General features: G+C 36.2%; 1 protein-coding gene and 1 long non-coding RNA gene across 2 annotated transcripts; both read right to left on the bottom strand.

Annotated features, from left to right (window-relative positions):
- Nucleotides 1-605: 605 nt before the first annotated feature.
- Nucleotides 606-3,883, bottom strand: LOC142617902 (cytochrome P450 705A20-like). Its single transcript, XM_075790876.1, has 2 exons — nucleotides 2,871-3,883; nucleotides 606-1,301 (listed from the first exon to the last, which is right to left on the bottom strand). The coding sequence occupies exons 1-2, from the start codon at nucleotides 3,774-3,776 to the stop codon at nucleotides 681-683; spliced, it is 1,527 nt and encodes a 508-aa protein (XP_075646991.1). The 5' UTR covers nucleotides 3,777-3,883; the 3' UTR covers nucleotides 606-680.
- A 4,200-nt stretch (nucleotides 3,884-8,083) lies between these two features.
- Nucleotides 8,084-9,717, bottom strand: LOC142614734 (uncharacterized). The gene is made up of 3 exons (XR_012840531.1): nucleotides 9,595-9,717; nucleotides 8,947-8,999; nucleotides 8,084-8,547 (listed from the first exon to the last, which is right to left on the bottom strand). It is a non-coding gene; the product is annotated as an uncharacterized LOC142614734 (long non-coding RNA).
- Nucleotides 9,718-19,163: the final 9,446 nt, after the last annotated feature.

Raw genomic sequence — 19,163 nt, 5'->3', positions numbered from 1 at the left:
GATTACATTAGTTGGATTTACACAGTTGACAATACACATGTTATATATGTTTTAAATTGTACAAGAATTTTATAAAAATTTTGTGCATACCAAACACCAGAAAGCATTCCTCTTTCAAACTTATTTTCAAGGTTATTACTAAATATCCGAAAATAAGATAGTTTTCTAGAAAATACTCCCGTTAATGCTGAAACAAATAGAACATAAGAGTGAATCGTGATTGATAGATCATGAATTAAAAAATAAATTTGAACATCCAAATAATTTTTTTTAAAGATTACAATCATAAATAAAAGCAAAAACTAGAAAATAACTAAAATTTAATGAACTAGGGTGTGTAAAAAAATTAAAAAAAAAAAAACTCATTAAATTGTCTTATTTCAAAGAAACACAATTAGAAATAGCTATTTCATACTATTGCACATTTTTTTACAACATTTTATTAAATCTGGCGTGCATTAAAACACCACACACTACATATGGATGGTAATCCAATATTGAAAACAAAAATACATATATAATTACGCAACTTTATTCAATAACTTTTACCTAAAATCTTCTCTCTTATTTTTTGTGATAAATTATGATCAATGAAACATGAAGTGAAACACAAAAAAGAGACAAGAATTTTTATTCAGAAGAAAGGGCATGCAGAATTTAAGTGGCCTAAGTTTAGGAAATCAAATGGAAGAAGTAAATGGATTAAAGTGAACAATGGGAAGGCATATAAGTGGTTTGGCCATGGGTTTAGTGATGCCTGGTCCAACTTGCATATTAACCTTAACATTGTCTCCTTCTCTACCAACCTTCCAATCAAAACATTGAACCATTGCTGCAACTAAAATTTGTATCATACTGAATGCTAACTTTTCACCTGGGCAGCCTCGCCTTCCAGCCCCAAAAGGTATATGTTCCATACCATCTTTTCCTTTAGAGGAAACCAAGAACCTCTCTGGCCGAAAATCATTTGGATAGTCCCATATTTTTTCATCTCTCATTATTGCATACAGATTGACTGCGACCATAGTTTTCTTAGGTACATCAAAGTCTTTGATTTTACAATCTTCGCGGCATTCTCTTACTACCACAGGCAATGCTGGGTGCAACCTTAATGCTTCCTTAATAACTGCTTGCAAGTAGGGGAGACTTGGGACATCTGATTCCTCCACAAGTCTAGTATTACCAACTTCATATTTTATCTCTTCTCTTACCTTATTGAAAACATCAGGATTGTTGATGAGTTCGGCTAATGTCCATAGTGTTACCTCTGCTGATGTACCTACACCCGCAAGGAATAGATCCTGGGGAAAAGGGTAACTTTTAAATAGATGAAATAGACATAGACATAGAAAATAAACTTCTTGTAAATTATCTTTGATATGTTTGAAAGTGTTGAGAATATTGTAGTGTAATTATTTTAACTAATATTTAGTGATGGGTTTACTGCATGTAATTACTATATATCAAATTATTTCCAAATATTTTTGATATGGATGTTATTGTCAGTATAATTAAAAAACTGAAGCTCTCCTCTTGTTTTGTTTTCATGTAGATTAGTTCCTTATATATATATATATATATATCAATAATTGGGAGTTTGGGAATTTAAATCTTAGATACCTTCATTGAAAACACCAAAAAGTGTCAACTACTTAAACTGCAAAGCTTTTTGCTTCAGATAGATTAGTTTGACCCTGTAGAAATTAACTTTAAAATGTTTTTTTATTTATTTATAAATATTACAAAGTTTGTTCGCTGTCAATGTGATGTAGCAGTTGAAATTGGTTTATGAGGAAATGGTACATAATCTTATAGGTCTTTCAAATAAATGGAAGAATTATTATTCATGTTCTTTAGATAAATTACTCATGAATGTGAAGACTCATCAGAATAGGGAAAGCCAAAATAACAGTTTGGGAGGTGTTTATTACTCGTACCCTATTGTACACACTCTTATGTTGGGTGCATTGCACCATGTTCTAGCCCACACTTTGTCTTAACTCATTAAATGAGCTTGTTGGACAAGTGCTGAGAAGTCAGCAAAGTGAAATGGGATTGCAACTTGTCCGTAAGAGAAGAATTGGGTTCATTTTCACCTCTATAATTATGTACAAAAGTCCAGCAACATTTAAGAAGGGATGTACAAAAGTCAAGCAACATAAATAAATATGTGATGTTAAACTTATGAGACACGTTGGAAGGAAGAAAGAAAAGAAAGAAGCAAAAGGTAAGGGTCATTCAGCCTAAGGGAGAGCTGAAGAAAGAGATTTTGGTTGAAGCAAAGTCAAGGTAAGTGGCTTGCATTTAGTGTGACTAGATGTGAAGAGTGAAAGAGAGAAAAGAAGGAAAAGATGAAGAAATAAAAGGAGAGGTCATTCGGCCATTTGAAGATGTGAAGAAAAGAAGTGAAATCCCAAAAGTGTGCGGACTGGTGCAGTCTTGAAGAACTACGTGAGTGAAAGCAAAAGAGAAGAGAAAAATAGAGAGGGTAAGAGAAAATACACAACGAGGAAGAGAACAGTGAGTGAAAAGAAAAAGAGAGTTTTCTCTTTACTCAAGTTGTATTTCTAAATATTGTAATATCTATTTAATCTAGTAAAATTATTCGGAATTTATCTCGTAGTTTTTCCTTTCAAGGAGAAAGAGTTTCCATGTAAATTTTTGTGTTCTTGTATGGTTGTGCTTACTGAAATTTATTCATAGTTATATAAAATTTTTCCCAACATTTTACACACACTCAAATATGCAGTTTGATTATATGTGTGAGAATGTTTATAATAAGATGTGTAATAGTTTTTCCCAAAATAAAAATACAAACACAACTAAAATGAGGTGGGAAAAGAGAAAAACACATTAAGAGAGAGACTTACTAGCAAGAAAGCCTTGAGATGTATTCTGTTAATTTTAAACTCAGACTTGTCATCTCGATAGGCCTTCAATAGCAGATCCATCAAGTCCTCGTTCTCTCTCTCGTTACTAATCTCTTCATGTTGTTTCAAAAACCTTTCTAAAATCTCATCATACTTCAAGGTGACATCTATGGCCCGCTGTCCATACAACCAAAAGGCCAACTTACTCAGTGGCCCAAACATATCCCCAAGACATGCCTTTGCGCCAACTTCATTGGACTCCTTCACCAGCTTCCTTATCCTTTCAGCTTCATGAGGCTCGTCTAAACTCCTCATGCTCATTGCCAATCTGAATGTAGAATTGTTTGTGAGCTTCATTATCTCAACACTCATGTCAAGGGTCTGTTTTTTCTTAGCACTCTCCAATACCTTAAGCAAAAAACGGACAAGTTCTTCGTGTCTGGCAACACGTGACTTTTCAACCTGCTTGGCAGATAGAAGTTCTGTCATGCAGAGTTTTTTGATGAACCGCCATTGATCACCATACGGAGCAACAAAAAATCCACTGCTTCCATATGGCAGTTTATCGCTGAAAGGGAAGCTTGGACGTTCTGCAAAAGCTAAGTCATGAGTTTTAAATATTTCATTGGCCACGGAGGCTGATGAAACAACCAGACACCTTGAAACGCCTAGCTTTAGATAGAGGAGAGGGCCATATTTGGTGGAGAGTTTGGTTAGTGATTTGTATAAGGATGGACCAAGATAGTGGAGATGACCAATGATTGGGAGGGCTGGTGGGCTTGGAGGGAGGTGTAGAGAGGTCTTTGTCTTAGAGGGTTTCTTGAAAAAGGGCTTGAGTAGGAAGATTGAAATGAAGGAAAGGATGAAGCACAGAAAGTAGTATTGGGTATCAGTCATGGCGGCCATAACCACGAGTACTACAATATGCACTTTTCAAAGGCTTTTTTGAATCTAAACGAAACTTAGAAGCCACTATATATAAGCTAGCGATGCCTATAGGCCACTGTGAAATAGAGTCGGTGTAACAATAATTTCTCACTATTCTTTTCACACTTACTTTTTTTTTTTTTTTTTTTATCCTAGATAAAATTCTACTCTAAAATAATATATATATATATGTGTGTGTGTGTAAAACTTTCTCTTGACATTATAAGTAAGATAATTTCAAACATATGTTTTTCAACTTATTACATGGCAACATATAAGACTATTTGTATATGCTCCCTATGTCCTAATTTGTTGGTCTTCTATTTTATTTTTGGATATTCCAAAATGAAGTCATATTTCTAAAATTAGTAAATAAAATTTGTATCTTACCTTGTACTTTATTTAAAAAGTCAGTGCCCTTCTTTTTCTGTAGTCTAAATTAAAGAGGGTAATTCTAGAAACTTAATATGTTAATTTTAATTTGTTTTGAGTGAGTTTTTGTCCAGAGGAGGGGAGGCGGCAGAAAATAATTGAGATTTAATTGCTTAATAATTAATGAAGAAGCTGACTTTAAATCAGTGACGTTTCGTTGTATCAATGGGAATCTTTAAACGTGGATATGAATGGGAAACAAATCTTTAAGCTAACAGAGGAAGCCTCAATATTTAATGATCATGTACATGTGGATGCTAAATTAGGATCATGTAAGCTAGAAAAGTCCCATAATCTCCTCTAATGATCTACTTGTCCCTTATCTTCGTTAATAATTTAAAAGGCAGCTCACTCACCTTATATATACTTAACGTGCACTCCTTTCTTTTTTCTTTCTTTTTTTTTTTTTTTTTGAGAAAAAGGTAAGCTCTTATTAATTAAGAAAATCAGTTTGGAATACACTTTCCAAATCAAAAGGTAGTTCTTCTACCCAAACATCTAAACTCGCAAATGAAACTGCTCTTCTAGCGAGGCCGTGGCCTAACTTATTCCCACCTCGACGCACATGACTAAACCTGCAAATCTAAAACTAACAAGCTTGACGACATGCCTCCTCTTCCATACAACGTGTTGCAGCTGACCGAAGAGTTCAAAGCTAAAACCACTTGAAGACAATCTCCCTTCGTCATCACCTTAGAGAGACTCAGTTCTTGCGTAAAAAGAAGTGCTCGACGAGCTGCCATCAAACAAGGTAGCATCAAAATTCAACTTAAAAACTCCTTCTGGAGGCCGAGATCATCAAACTTGAACACCAAAACCTCTCGGCAACGCAACAGGACTGCACAAATCAAGGAATTCCTGAACCAGCATGACAGCCCTCTCACCCACTTCAAGCAACGGCCAAGTAGATTGATGCTCCCTCAATCTGTTTTGCTTCTGCCACAAACACCAGGAAAATAGTCGAAAATAGAGCAACCTGAAATTCTGAAGCCATATCCAATACTTCCTCAAATAATTCAAAAAAACTCCTGTACTGTTTTCTACAAAATCAGACAAAATGAATGTTGGATTTCCACACAGCCTAGGCATGCTCACACAACCACAAACAATGAATTAGAGATTCTGAATGCTCATCATAGGTTGGACAAGAAGCTTCCACAGGTACATGACGATGTCGAAGATTTTGATTAGTAGATAAAGAATCACGAGCAGCTCTCCAGATGAAGTGCCGAATCCAATTCGGAGTTTTGATCTTCCAAATCCCCTTCCAAACCTTGCACTGCCCATCCTTGGAAGATGACCCTGGATTAACACTCCTTTCATTAGATTCCAACATACGATAAGCGCTCCTTACACTATAGTCCCCAGTAGGAGTGAAAGGCCAGATCAACAAACCAGCTACGAACTCCTCATTCACTGGAATTCTTCAGATCAAGTCAGCCTCCCAAGGCAGAAAACCTGCGGCTCTAAACCCAAATCCCACACCCTTCAACCTACCAAAAACAGATCCTTCACATAAACAACATCAGTATTAGTTCTTGGAGAAACAACCTTACTATTTGAGTGCTCAAGCAACCATTTATGCTCCCAAATTTTGATAGATTCTCCGTTCCCCACTCGCCACGCTGCACCATTATTGATGACATCCCTCGCCTGTAAAATGGTCCTCCAAGCAAAAGAACAACATGGATGAATCGGCGCTTCCAAGATGCTACTATTAGGGAAATATTTAGCACTAAAGACCTTATAAAGTAAAGAGTCCTTATGATGTAATAACCGCCAAACATGCTTTGCAAGAAGAGCATTGTTAAAATTTTAAATATCTCTAAAACCCATTCCACCCACAGACTTAGATGAACAAAGATCACTCCACTTTACCCAATGATCCGGAAGTTTTGGTGGGGGCAAGGGTATACTCCTTTCTTTGGTATAATACTGAGAGTCTGAGACTGATTTGATGGTTTGTTTCTTCTTTGACTGTGAATGCTGGTGTTGAAATGTGTCTTTATTTAATTAGGGTATGGAATGTGTGTTTTCAAAAAGATTAAAATACACATGCCTTCACAAATTCAAGGTGATAGTGTGTTTTTCTTAATATTTATGTATGGTGAATTAATAGTTGACTTATATTGTGGCAATAACATTGCTACTTTTAGACCAAGTAATTATTCTCGTCCAAGGAAACCAACTTGGACAAAGATAGAGCATCATGAAAGCTACCATTTAATGCCCCAATGGTTACACATCAGTGAGAAAACCATTGGGGTCCTATTAAAGGCCAAATTGAAGACGTGAGACATTACCCAAGCTCTCATTAAACCACCATTTAAGGAGGGCAATGGCTACTAAAGAAATCCAATATATATAGACCCATAAAATCCAAGAGAAGGTATAGACATTCTACTTAGCTTAAATCCCTACTACTAAGTTCTCTACGTCTCTCAAGCCATATTCACTGACTTTATCATCGGAGACACTGTGGCCAGCACCACACCGGTGACCACCTTGGTGTTGATCCATCTGGACGAGCTCATGTTGATCCATCTGGACGAACTTACTTACTGATGATTTCTGCATCATCAGCTGCAATTACAATTTATTATGTCAAGAATGGTGAAAAATGATTGTGTATAACTGCATATATCATTACTTAAAATAAAAAAATAAAAAATAAAAACCATTTTAGAAAGGCAAACATGCATCATTTATCAAAGAATTATATCCTTCTCAATTTGAATTCGAGGGCACAACTTGACAGGACCTACTCGGATCCATAACCAATGTTATATAACATGGTAGGAGACAAACTCCTACCAGCCATAACATGGCCACCATGATTGATACCCAATTCTACTTCCTTGGCTTCCTCTCCTTTATTTCTTTAACCTTTCTAATTATATCCTTTGTCAACAAAACTTCCAAGCCATAACAACCCATCTAAGTCTCTGTCCAAGTCCACCAAGCCTTCCTGTCATTGGCCACCTTCATCACCTCTATGGTGCACCCTTGTGCAGATCCTTGCAAAGCCTCTACACCCAATATGGCCCTCTTCTATATCTTTGGTTGGCCGCGGTACAATGCTTGGTTGTTACATCAGCTTCCATGGCAGTCGAGATATTCAAAACCCACAACTTTGCTTTTGCAAGTCGCACAAATTTTGCTTTTGCCAAAGAATTACCACTTGCAAACCTTAGACTTTTCACTTCTCCTTATGGGGATTATTGGAAGTTCATGAAGAAGCGTTGCATGATAGAAATGCTCTCACCTAAGCAGCTTGAGCTGTCACGCCCCAAACCCAAAAAGGTGCAAAGCACAAAAAATATATCTCAAAGGTAATTGTAGATTTTTCCCTTTTGACAATTCAAACTGTAGGAGATCTTTCTTTCCCATAGGTTAAGGATATATCACCATACCAAAATCTCCACATTACAAGTCAGAGCTCTATAACACATTTATGAACAATAACTAAAAGTCATGTGCCTCCACATAATACATGAATATATTACAAGACTCCAATTGGATTACACAAAATCATAATCTTATCAAGAATAAGGACCTTAACATCGAGTCTAGGCCTACCACGCCAAAGGCTAACAAACCTCAAGCGACCAACCTCCAATACAATTAATTAAGGTCTCGTTGCACATAGCAAGATCAAGTCACCAACCATTTACAGCAGAAGTCTCCAAATTTAATATAGCATTCCAATCATCATTAATGAAGTAAGCTCCATACCTAAGGTATAGCTAATTAATCTGAAGGTAGGATGAGCTAAAGTCTAGTAAGTAACATAATTAATGGGGGTGGGGGAAATGCAAGTTTCATCTTCAATAATAATAATTTTACAAGAATGATTAAATAATGAAATACAAAGTTTCTTAAAGTAAATACCTTGAAACTATATACTATAATTAGTGAGCACCAACAATATAATTTCCAAAGCCATAATATCTAACATAAAGTAAATTATCACAAATATACCACACTACCACATAGACTGGTCAGGAGATCCACCCATTCACAATTGACATGATATTGTCCTCTCTAGTATGCGATCTCTTGGCCCCATGGGCAGCAGCCTCACCCATACTCTTAAGGTTTTTCTCTCTCCCCATGGGTAGCAGGGAAAGTGCATCAAATAGGACCTCTTTTGCATGTGGCCTTTTGGCCCCATGGGCAATAGCCTCACCCACACACAATCAAGGAGTCTCTTCCCCCCATAGACAACAAGGAAGAACGTGTCATCTAAAGTGAAAGAACACTGACCTGGATCTGATTCCGTTGTCATAAAGACTACGGAAACCAAATCGGGTGATCACTGGGAAATCACACATGACATAAGGTTAAAACAACATAAAGCTCATAGATATACATGTACTTTCAAATACATAGTTTATATCTTGACAATTTCAGAAAGACCTCAAATAATCTAACTTCCACAAAGTTGATAAGGTTTTCAACTTTATTCTTGTCAAAAAGATTTTCTATCAATTTCCCAATAATAAGACAAGATAAGCATCTTTTAAATTTTCCAATATACCATATGCAGTACCAAATATGATGCACTTTTATATATAATTATATATAGTAGGGTCACAACACAATACTTTTTAAGAATACATAGTTCTATAAATAATTTTCCAAAATGTGTTTGACCCAAAAACAATGTTTATGCAACATGGTTGTTTTTCAAAATTCCCATTAAAAAGCTACTTACCTCGCAACCCGCAAAAGCTTAATTCTCCAAGCTCCAATGAGATTAGCTAGAACCTAAACAATATCAAGCAAACTTATCACAATAAGCATAAAGCTTGAAATTGTATCTAGCTATTAGGAATTGCCAAATAAGCACTTAATTAGGCAATCCTAGTATTTAACCTCATCAATAATATATTCCACTTCCAAAGTTTCTCAACAAATTAATTAACAAGGCATAAACTCCAATTTATAAAGTTAACCCATTCAATTTCATCTCCAACATTATGACTAGCTTCCATAAGGTTTACACTACATCATCAAGAGACCCATGAAAGCAAAATCAAAACATCCTCCAAGACAAGAAATTTAGAACTTCAACTAACTCCAAATAAACCCAATAGCAATGGAAAAATTAGATTTACCAACCATCACATATTATAACTCAAAACCCCTAAATTTCCACCACAAATAAACCTTAAATAGACACCATTAGCACAAACAATAAACCCACTTATCAAATAATTTCACTAGAACAAAACCCATACATATAAACACATAAATATCACTTCCAATGCTCATAAATCACATGGGTATCATTATTAAAGTTTAGATAAAAATAACCTCAAGCACAAGTGTAAAACCCACCAAAAATATTAAAAAAATTTACCTCAAAAAAGATGTGAAGGTGCTTATAGGTTCTTAAGGATTTTCCGGTAATGTTGCCGGAAAAAATGATGGTGGAAGTGGTGGTATGGAGGTACACCACTGGGAGAGGATGAGAAAGTGTGAGATGAGTGTTTGAATTTGTGAGAAAGAAAATGAAAAGGCAGACAAGCATAAAGGACCCTTGTTGACCAGCCAAGAGAGTGAGAGTGTGAGATGATATTTGTGTGGTATGGAAGTGAGTGGGGTAGGTGGGCACGTGTGAATGCAAATAAAAATCTAACCATAACTGATAAGGTGAAAATGAATTGACCTATTTGCAAATTAATTAATTACCCAAGTTAATTAATTAAGTTTAATTTCATGTAATGGTGTGATAGCACAAACAAATCACCAAATAACTAAATGCAAAGGAAATTAAATTTGACACAAGTGATTTGTTTATGAATGGAGAAAACCACCGAGGCAAAACCCCATCGGGTGATTTTAAGGTTTCCACTTTTAAGAATCCAATTTTATCATTCACAAGTGGTTACAAGTATAAGAAATCTTACCAAACTCTTTGGCCTATCCCGAAATACCAACTTACAGTTGAACCCTTACCCCAATACCCAATTAGACTTGTATTGTAGTGGCAATCTCTCCGTTCAATACACGAATCCCGGTACGTGACTAACCAATGAAGATCAGGAAGCTCATTGGTCACAATACTATTGATGTAAGACGTAGTAGCTTCTACAGAGAGAATAGTGAACTAGGCAACCTTTTGCATTTGGTCACACAATGCATGCGCGACGGCCTTCAAAATAATCCTTATATATGTCTATGGTTGTGAGAAAAGAAATCCTACACAAATATATAGGAATATGAATGTAATCAAATCTGAAGAGTCTGATTTTGTAATATTTAATAGATACAGTTTGTGTCGAGCTTCAATATTAAATATTGATAGAAATGATTCTCTCGAGACTTCTGTCAAGTTTTAATGAAGCACTTTTTTTTTTTCACTTGTTTCTTGGTCATATTTGCATGACTTCAATACTTTACTTGAACACTTATTTCTTGAAGTCTTAAACACATCCTAGATCTACTCAATTATAAGTAAAGTGTGTTTTGTCAAAGAATTAGTTAATTACATAAAATATGACCTTAAGCAAAAAATGGACAAGTTCTTTGTGTCTAGCAGCACGTGACTTTTCAACCTGCTTGGTAGATAGAAGTTCTGTCATGCAGAGTTTTTTGATGAACCGCCATTGATCACCATACAGAGCAACGAAAAATCCACTGTTTCCATATGGCAGTTTATCGCTAAAAGGGAAGCTTGGACGTTCTACAAAAGCTAAGTCATGAGTTTTAAATATTTCATTGGCCATGGAGGCTGATGAAACAACCAGACACCTTGAAACGCCTAGCTTTAGATAGAGGAGAGGGCCATATTTGGTGGAGAGTTTGGTTAGTGATTTGTATAAGGATGGACCAAGATAGTGGAGATGAGCAATGATTAGGAGGGCTGGTGAGCTTGGAGGGAGGTGTAGAGAGGTCTTTGTCTTGGACGGTTTCTTGAATAAGGGCTTCAGTAGGAAGATTGAAATGAAGGAAAGGATGAAGCACAGAAAGTAGTATTGGGTATCAGTCATGGTGGCCATAACTATGAGTACTACAATTGGCACTTTTCAAAGGCTTTCTTGAATCTAACCGAAACTTAGAAGCCACTATATATAAGCTAGCGATGCCTATGGCTATGGGTGTAACAATAATGTCTCATAATTCTTTTCACACTTACTTTTTTTTTTTTTTTTTTTTTAATCTTAGATAGAATTTTACTCTGAAATAATTTATATATATATGTGTGTGTGAAACTCCCTCTTAAAGATATGAGTAAGATAACACTGAACATATTTTTCCAACTTATTACATGGCAAAGTATAAGACTATTCGTAAATGCTCCGTCCGTCTTAATTTGTTGGTCTTCTATTTTATTTTGGGATGTCCCAAAATGAAGTCATCTTTCTAAAATTAATATCTTGCCCTTTACTTTATTTAAAAAGTCAGTGTCATTCTTTTTCTATAGTTTAAATTAAAGAGGGTAGTTCTGGAAACTTATACTTTTTTATACAGCAAACAAGACAATAAATGATGTTCCATTAAAATGTAGAAATTTTTAAATAAGACAAACAAATTGGAACAAAGGGTATATATGCATTGTCTATTACCACATGAAAGATTTGAGTAACATAAGTCTGAACATATTCTTTTTAGCATTTGGAAATAATCTCCAAATTATCTATTTATAACTTTTTTTTTTTTATACAAGATAGAATTTCTACTCTAGCCTAATCTAAGTATAAATATGTGTGAATCTTTCTCCTAGAAACTTGAACCCCGGTCCTTGCCCCCCACACTTCACAAGCATTTATACCGTTTGAGTAATCATCGCACTAAGGGTGTACAGTGGTATTTATAACTTCTTCAATGGTCCATGGCTCATAATCTTCACTTTATATTCAATTAAACTATTAATATAAAATAAGACAATGACTAAAGTAGCCTAATTATTATCTCATCACAATAGCTAGAATAATGAAAAAGTTCAAGAAAGAAAAAAAAAAGGCTCCAAAGAAGTAACAAACCTGAGGATTGGACTCCAACGAGGAGAAGAGGGTTTGAAGCAGTGTGGCCGATACCGTACCGGTACCGGCCAGTGCACCGGTACCGGTACACTTTTATATTGTACCGGAAAAAATACCGGCCGTACCGGCTGCGTACCGGCCATACCGGCCAATTTCGGGCAATACCGGCCGGTATAGAAAAAAACTTTTTTTTTTTTTTTAATTTTTTAGTTTTGTAATTTTTAAATTTTTGTAAAGGCATAATGGTAACTTATTTATATTAACTTCTTAGTATTATTTGTTTTCTTAGTATGCAATGAACAACTAAATTTTCTATTTTTTATATTGTTTTATTTTTCTTTTATTTGATACTAAAGTCTAAAACTATGAATAATTTGTTTTAAATTGAGGTAATATTTTATAATAAACTTTTATATTTACTATAATATAAGTGAAATATTATATGTTTATAAACATGGTTCTAGAGATTTTAATATGTGTGTGTCTATATATATATATATATATATATATATATATATATATATATATATATATATATATATATATAATATAGCAGTAAACCTGAAACGGTACACCGGTATTGACCGGTATTCGAAATATATCGTACCGGTGGCCAAACCGGTACAGCCTCCGGTACGGTATTGACTTCCTTGGTTTGAAGCGCAGTAGCTACAACTTTTTAAAAGATCTCCTTTCTACTCTTTAAAGAGAGTGTGAGGAAAATAATGGAACAAGCCGCTACTCAAACCCATAATTTCAGAATCACAAGCTAATGTGACACAAAAACTTCCAACCGGTAATTCACCTCCTAAATGGTAAGTTATCCTCCATCTTTCTATGCGCAACAACTTGGTGCAAATATTTTAATGGTAAAGTAACCTTACTTCACAAAACAACAAGAAGGCACACGGAATATATTCCAATGATACGCCGCACCTCACATTTCACAAAGACCATACTTAATAAAAAAAAAAAATTTTAAAAAAAAGGTAAGCAACAGTGTAAACAAAAAATATTTTAATCATAAACAATTAATACCTTTTAAGTCATAAAAGCTAAAAAGCCACTACTATACTTTCAACAAAACAAAAAAAAAAAAAAAAAAATTCCTGTGTACTAGTACAACACATAAATCCGACCTTCACCAATTAGCAATAAAATGCAATCATTCCACTCCTTTGCTTATAAAGAGATAGTACTGGAAAGTTCCTCTCAATATCATATACCTCCATTTCACAATCAGAACCCACCTCAATCTCCAGATATACATGACCGCAAAATAATCCATAAACCCAACATCAAAACTCTTCCTTTCAACACTTTGGAACCTAGCCAAAATAATAGAGAAATTGGATGGAGTGATAGTAGTGATTCGGAGGCTTGGATAGATGATAAGGAAATGGGAGTTCACAATTTCCATGAAAACAATGCCATTCGAGGAGGGGTCCAGTTATCCAAATGGATAGAGAGTCTTTGGAGAGTAACAGAGTGTTTTGGAGACAATGTATTGGAGGTTACCTCCCTATGAAGCACGGGTGCGGGTGCGGGTGCGGGTGCGGGTGCGGGTGCGGTGGGACTCGGCAATTAAAAAATTATTAAAAATATTTTTATTTATATTTTCTATATATTTTTACTATTAAAATATTCTTAAAAAACATATTACTAATTTACTATGCCTTGATTCACAAAACAAAGAAAGAAAAAAGCAAGAAACACAAAATACAACACAAAACCAAAAAGGAAACACAAAGAAGCAACAAATATTCAAAATAAAATTAAGGAATGATAGATTTAGGGTTTTTGGGTCTCATTTAGAGCCGATTTCGGCTGATGCAGAATGATTCGAGGCTTGTTTCGGTCTGTTTTGGCCGTTTCGGGCCTGTTTCGGCCGTTTCGGTCGCCGGCCGAAACAGCTCGATTCTGGCCGAATCGGCGCCACGTCGGTGCGAGTCGGCAGGAAAAATAAGATGCCACGTGGCCGACACAGCCGAACGCCGCACCGACGCGCGAGCAGCGACGTCCCTCGCGCGTCAACGAGTCCCGCCGCGTCGGACGCGGGTGAGGCACCTCCGGTGCCGCGTCCGTGCATCCCAGTTACCTCCTTGACAGAAGGTGTTTCTCTGTATGAAGAATGCAATCTATTCTAGCCTCCGCCTGGAGACTCAGAGGAGGAATCAGAATAGTGGGCAGACAAGGTAATTTTTATATAATACATTGTGAGTTCCCATCAGACCAAGAGTACATTCTTTAAGAGGGACCCTGGTTTGTTGATACACAACCTCCCACTAGAATACCATGATACTGATCTTGCTCATATTCTTGGAAATTTGTTGGGAGATTTTGTGTCTATTGACTGGCAACCCACCTTTTCACGAAACATACGATTTATGAGAATTCGAGGTAAGATTGACCCATGGCTTCCACTGATAGCTAGCTTCGTTCTTAAAAGGGATGATGGGCAATATACTTGGGTGAAGTGTAGATATGAAAGAGTCTTCAAGATTTGCAAAAGATGTGGAATCATTGGTCATGCTCGCTCACAATGCCAAATGGACATGTTTGATATAGAAGAACTTCTGAGAGACCAAGCTTATTGAATCCGAGTTCAATACCCCATGGAGTTTGCTCTTGATCTTATGGAAGTAATGTACACTGATGACATCAGAGCATTTCGCAAGCATCCAAGCCGTAGGACCACAAGGGTGAGGTATGATTCTAGTTCTACTCCTAGTCCTACTCAACCCAACCAACCTCAAACACAACCAATACATCAACACTCAAATCAAACTTAATCACAACCAGCACACCAAACATACCAACGCCCAAATCAGCATTTGAATACACTACCACATCCTCCAAATACCACAACGGCCCACCATTACTCTACTATTTCCAGATTTGATAGATTTGTGGTAACCAATTTAGATGATTTAGATGTACATCACCAAGAAGCTAGCCACATCAATCCTAATAGTCCAACAAATGACAGCTTTTGGGGAAATAATCTTTTTACAGACTCGGACAATGAACTTGACCCACCAAACACCCCAATCACCTCGTCCCATATCAACCCCCACAACTGACCAAAATGCAAATCAATCTGAATGTTGGATGCCACCATAAGGCTCCAATCTAAGATTTGTTGATGTTGAAGAAGGTTATAGTGGATGGACTAATGCAGAAATTTTTAGTATGGATTGGGAACCAGCAGCACCATGCAACATGGACTGTGATGACTGCCAAAATTTCTGTGTAGAGCTATTTCTAGTGAACAACCCAGAGGCTTATGAGGACTCAAGTGAGACAAGGTGGAATGGACATTCCCATTTTCATGTGGGAGAGAGCAGCGGAACAACAAATGATCCAGATGAAACCCAAATCACAACTGGTATTCTTACTAGGATGGAACAAGCTGTTCCATAGGAGAGCACTTAGAATCAAGAAATTACAACCTGGCAGAATTCACACAGCAGAATGCATGATTTGGAATCAGAAGCTTGCAGGAGCATTGACAACTGATTTTTAATGGGAATAGAGATGATGGTATATCTATCTAATACACAATCCCCTAGCTATATTCTTTGTCTGGTTCAATTACTTTCTCAGAACACTTTACAATCAATGGGCCTCTTTTTTCAACAACTGGTCCCTCTGTGGTTGGATAACATCAATTCTACTTAACCTAACCACGACTCAAATCTAGTAACAAACCCACTTCTTGGAAGGCAAACAAGAATTGCAATTGAAGACATTGTTCCAAGTAGGACTACATCAATGGAAGGATTATCTCCTTCGGCATCACAAGCAGATTATGGCTCAAGACCATCCTCCTCTACGAAATAGCGGGATGAGGAAGATGGAGAGACAAGCAGAGTTAATAGGAGAAGATTGACTCAAGAGCAGTGGAATTTTACCAATAGTACTTGTAACTTAAATGAAGATGTTGATCCAATAATTACCTCACTTCAAAACATTGAGTTTGAGAATAATGGGTTTATTTTTATACTTAGGATCACACGGTGATCAGATCAGTTTCAAGAGACTGAAGTTATCTGGAGCAGACAGAATGCAGGAACTGAACATCAGCAGAGTATAGTTACCAATCTAATACAACTTTTGTCAAACATAAGGCTTTCAGAGGCAGCCCAAGAAAGGCCTCCGCAACAACCATGAGGACATTGGTATGGAATTGTAGAGGCCTCGATAATACCTCTGCATTTAAGCTCATGTCAAAAATTGCTGAAACTACCAACCCTTCTATCTTATTTTTAATGGAGACAAAGCAGAAGAAAGGAAGGGGAAAGTATTGGACCCATAAGTGGAATTTTGAAAATTTTTGTGAAGTAGAAAGAGTAGGATTATCTGGGGGGGCTTTTGTTGTGCTGGAAAAATATCATTTTGACTGTATTAGATGCCACCAAAAATTTCATCCATACTAGAATGAAACATCTTACTTTTGGTCTGTGTTATTTTACTTTTGTTTATGGCCATCCAAAAACCAGCAAAAGAAAGGAAGTTTGGGACCAATTTGTTTCCTTCCAGGAGAATCTAAATGGACCTTGGATTTGGATTGGTGATTTCAACGAGGTGTTATTTAATGTAGATAAACAATCTTCAACCTTCCACAATTGCCCAGGAGCATCAGATTTGCATACTTGTCTACAAGACACAGAGATGATACCATTACAATCAATGGGAGTCAAATACGCATAGAAAAATAAAAGAGGTGGTGATGATCTTGTCCTGGAAAAATTAGACAGCGTTTATTAACAATGCATGGTTACATACCTTTGAACATTGTACTCTTGAAGCCTGGCCTATCACGATATCTGATCATGCATCACTAGTCTTAGACATCAACAACATTCCCATTTACAGAAGAAGGCCGTTCAGATTTGAAGCTATGTGTCTAATGTACCCAAGATGTAAACAAATAATCTAGAAGGAATGGCAAAAAGAAAATCTCACGTTCCCCTACTTATATCCTTAAATCAAAATTATGCAATGTCAAGCAAGCTTACATTAGTTGGAATAAAAATGAATTTGGAAATTTGCACCAGAAACTTTCCAAAACAAAGGAGGAGCTTGCATATACACAAAACCATAGTGACAATCCAGAAATTGCCCAAAAAAAAAAAAAAAAGTCCAACAACTTCTAAATATGGAGTAAGTGTTTTGGGCACAAAATGCAAGGAAGGATTGGACAAAAAAATGCAACAGAAATATTAGATACTTCCATGCTATTGTTCGCAAGAGAAGAGCAACCAATCGCATCACAAGACTAAAGAACCACTCAAATCAATGGATAGATGAAGATCAGAAGTTAAGGGAACATATACAACAACATTTCCAAAGAATCTTCCAATCAGAATCAAACAAAAGTGCAAAGAGTATTATGGAGGTCTTGAATACATACACACTACCAGGACTCTCGCACCTACATCGACAAATATTGGATAGGGAGTTCAATATAGAGGAGATTAAAGAGGCCGCTTTCCAATTGGATTCCTAGAAAGCACTAGACCTAAATGGCATTCCTGCAATGCTCTTACAAAAATGTTGGGATACAATGGGACAAATAGTAATACAAGTAACATTAAGGTTTCTCAGAACATGCTACATTCTTAAGGAACTTAACATCACGTTTATCACTTTGGTTCCTAAAAGTCTTAATCTGGAGGAAATTAGTGAGTATAGATCTATTAGCATATGCAATGCGGCATACAAAATTGCTGCCAAAGTTTTAGCAAATAGGCTAAAACTAATCTTTGATGATCTTATCATTCCTCATCAAAATGCATTTGTTAAGGGTAAATTGATCACTGACAATATCATCTTGACTCATGAATTACTCCACACAATTAAGAGGAAAAAAAAGGGAAGACTTCGTTTCGCTGCACTGAAAGTGGATTTGAGCAAAGCTTATGATAGACTAAATTTGAATTTTATTGAAGCCACACTCCAAAAAATGGGCTTTAGCCAACAATGGACTCAATTGGTAATGCAATGTGTCAGCACAGTGACATACATCATTCTAGTCAATGGTACTCCCACAGAAAAATTCAAACCTAATTGTGGTATAAGGCAAGGTGACCCATTATCACCATACATATTCATTATCTGCACAATTATACTTTCATGCATGTTTCAAGATTTAGAATCTAAAGGCATGCTGAAGGGATTGGAAATAAATAAAGGAGGGCTTCCTATTTCTCACCTCATATTTGCGGATGACATTATTATCTTCTTCAAAGTTGTCAATCAAACTACAGAAAAGCTCAGCCAAACCCTTCAAAGCTTTTGCGAAATGTTGGGTCAAAAGATAAATGGCACCAAATCAGTCATGATGGTTAGTCCCAACTGCGATGAAGCTATAAAAGAAGACTTAGCCAAAAAGTTAACAGTAAACATTGCAGCAAAGATTGGGAAATATTTAGGGATCCTAGTGGACCTAGGAACAACAAGGAGAGAAATTGGCAACCAAATCATTGATCGGCTACAAAGTAGACTTCAAACTTGGAAAGGTAAACTCTTATCATCTGCGGGGAAGCTAACTCTTATTAAATTGGTCATGCAAGCGATGCCAATATATTCTATGTCGTTCCATAGATTGCCAAAAGATACATGCAATAGAATTGATAGAATCATTAGAGATTTTTGGTGGGGAAACACTGTAGAAGTTAGGAAATTACATACCATAGCTTGGGATACAATTTTCCAACCTAAGGATAGATTTTAGGAAGACAAAACAATTCAATCAAGCCCTCCTAGCCAAACAATACTGGAGAATAACTCAGAATCCTCAATCATTACTAGCCACTACTCCTAAAGGAAAGTATTTTCCAAAAGTTCCTAATGTTTGGGGTATGGAAAGATGTCTAGCTATTGCATCCCAAATATGGAAAGGAATATGGATGACAAAAGAAACACAACTTTCAGGAGC

The sequence above is a fragment of the Castanea sativa genome, chromosome 11 (genome assembly GCF_040712315.1).
Source record: "Castanea sativa cultivar Marrone di Chiusa Pesio chromosome 11, ASM4071231v1".
NCBI lineage: Eukaryota > Viridiplantae > Streptophyta > Magnoliopsida > Fagales > Fagaceae > Castanea > Castanea sativa.
This window is presented reverse-complemented; position numbering and strand designations above follow the sequence as displayed.

Coding starts and splice junctions, on each gene's coding strand:
- LOC142617902 (XM_075790876.1), bottom strand. CDS start 3,776: ATGGCCGCCATGACTGATACCCAATACTACTTTCTGTGCTTCATCCTT. Junction 1,302..2,870: donor ATCTCAAGGCTTTCTTGCTA/GTAAGTCTCTCT, acceptor CCTTTTCCCCAG/GATCTATTCCTTGCGGGTGT.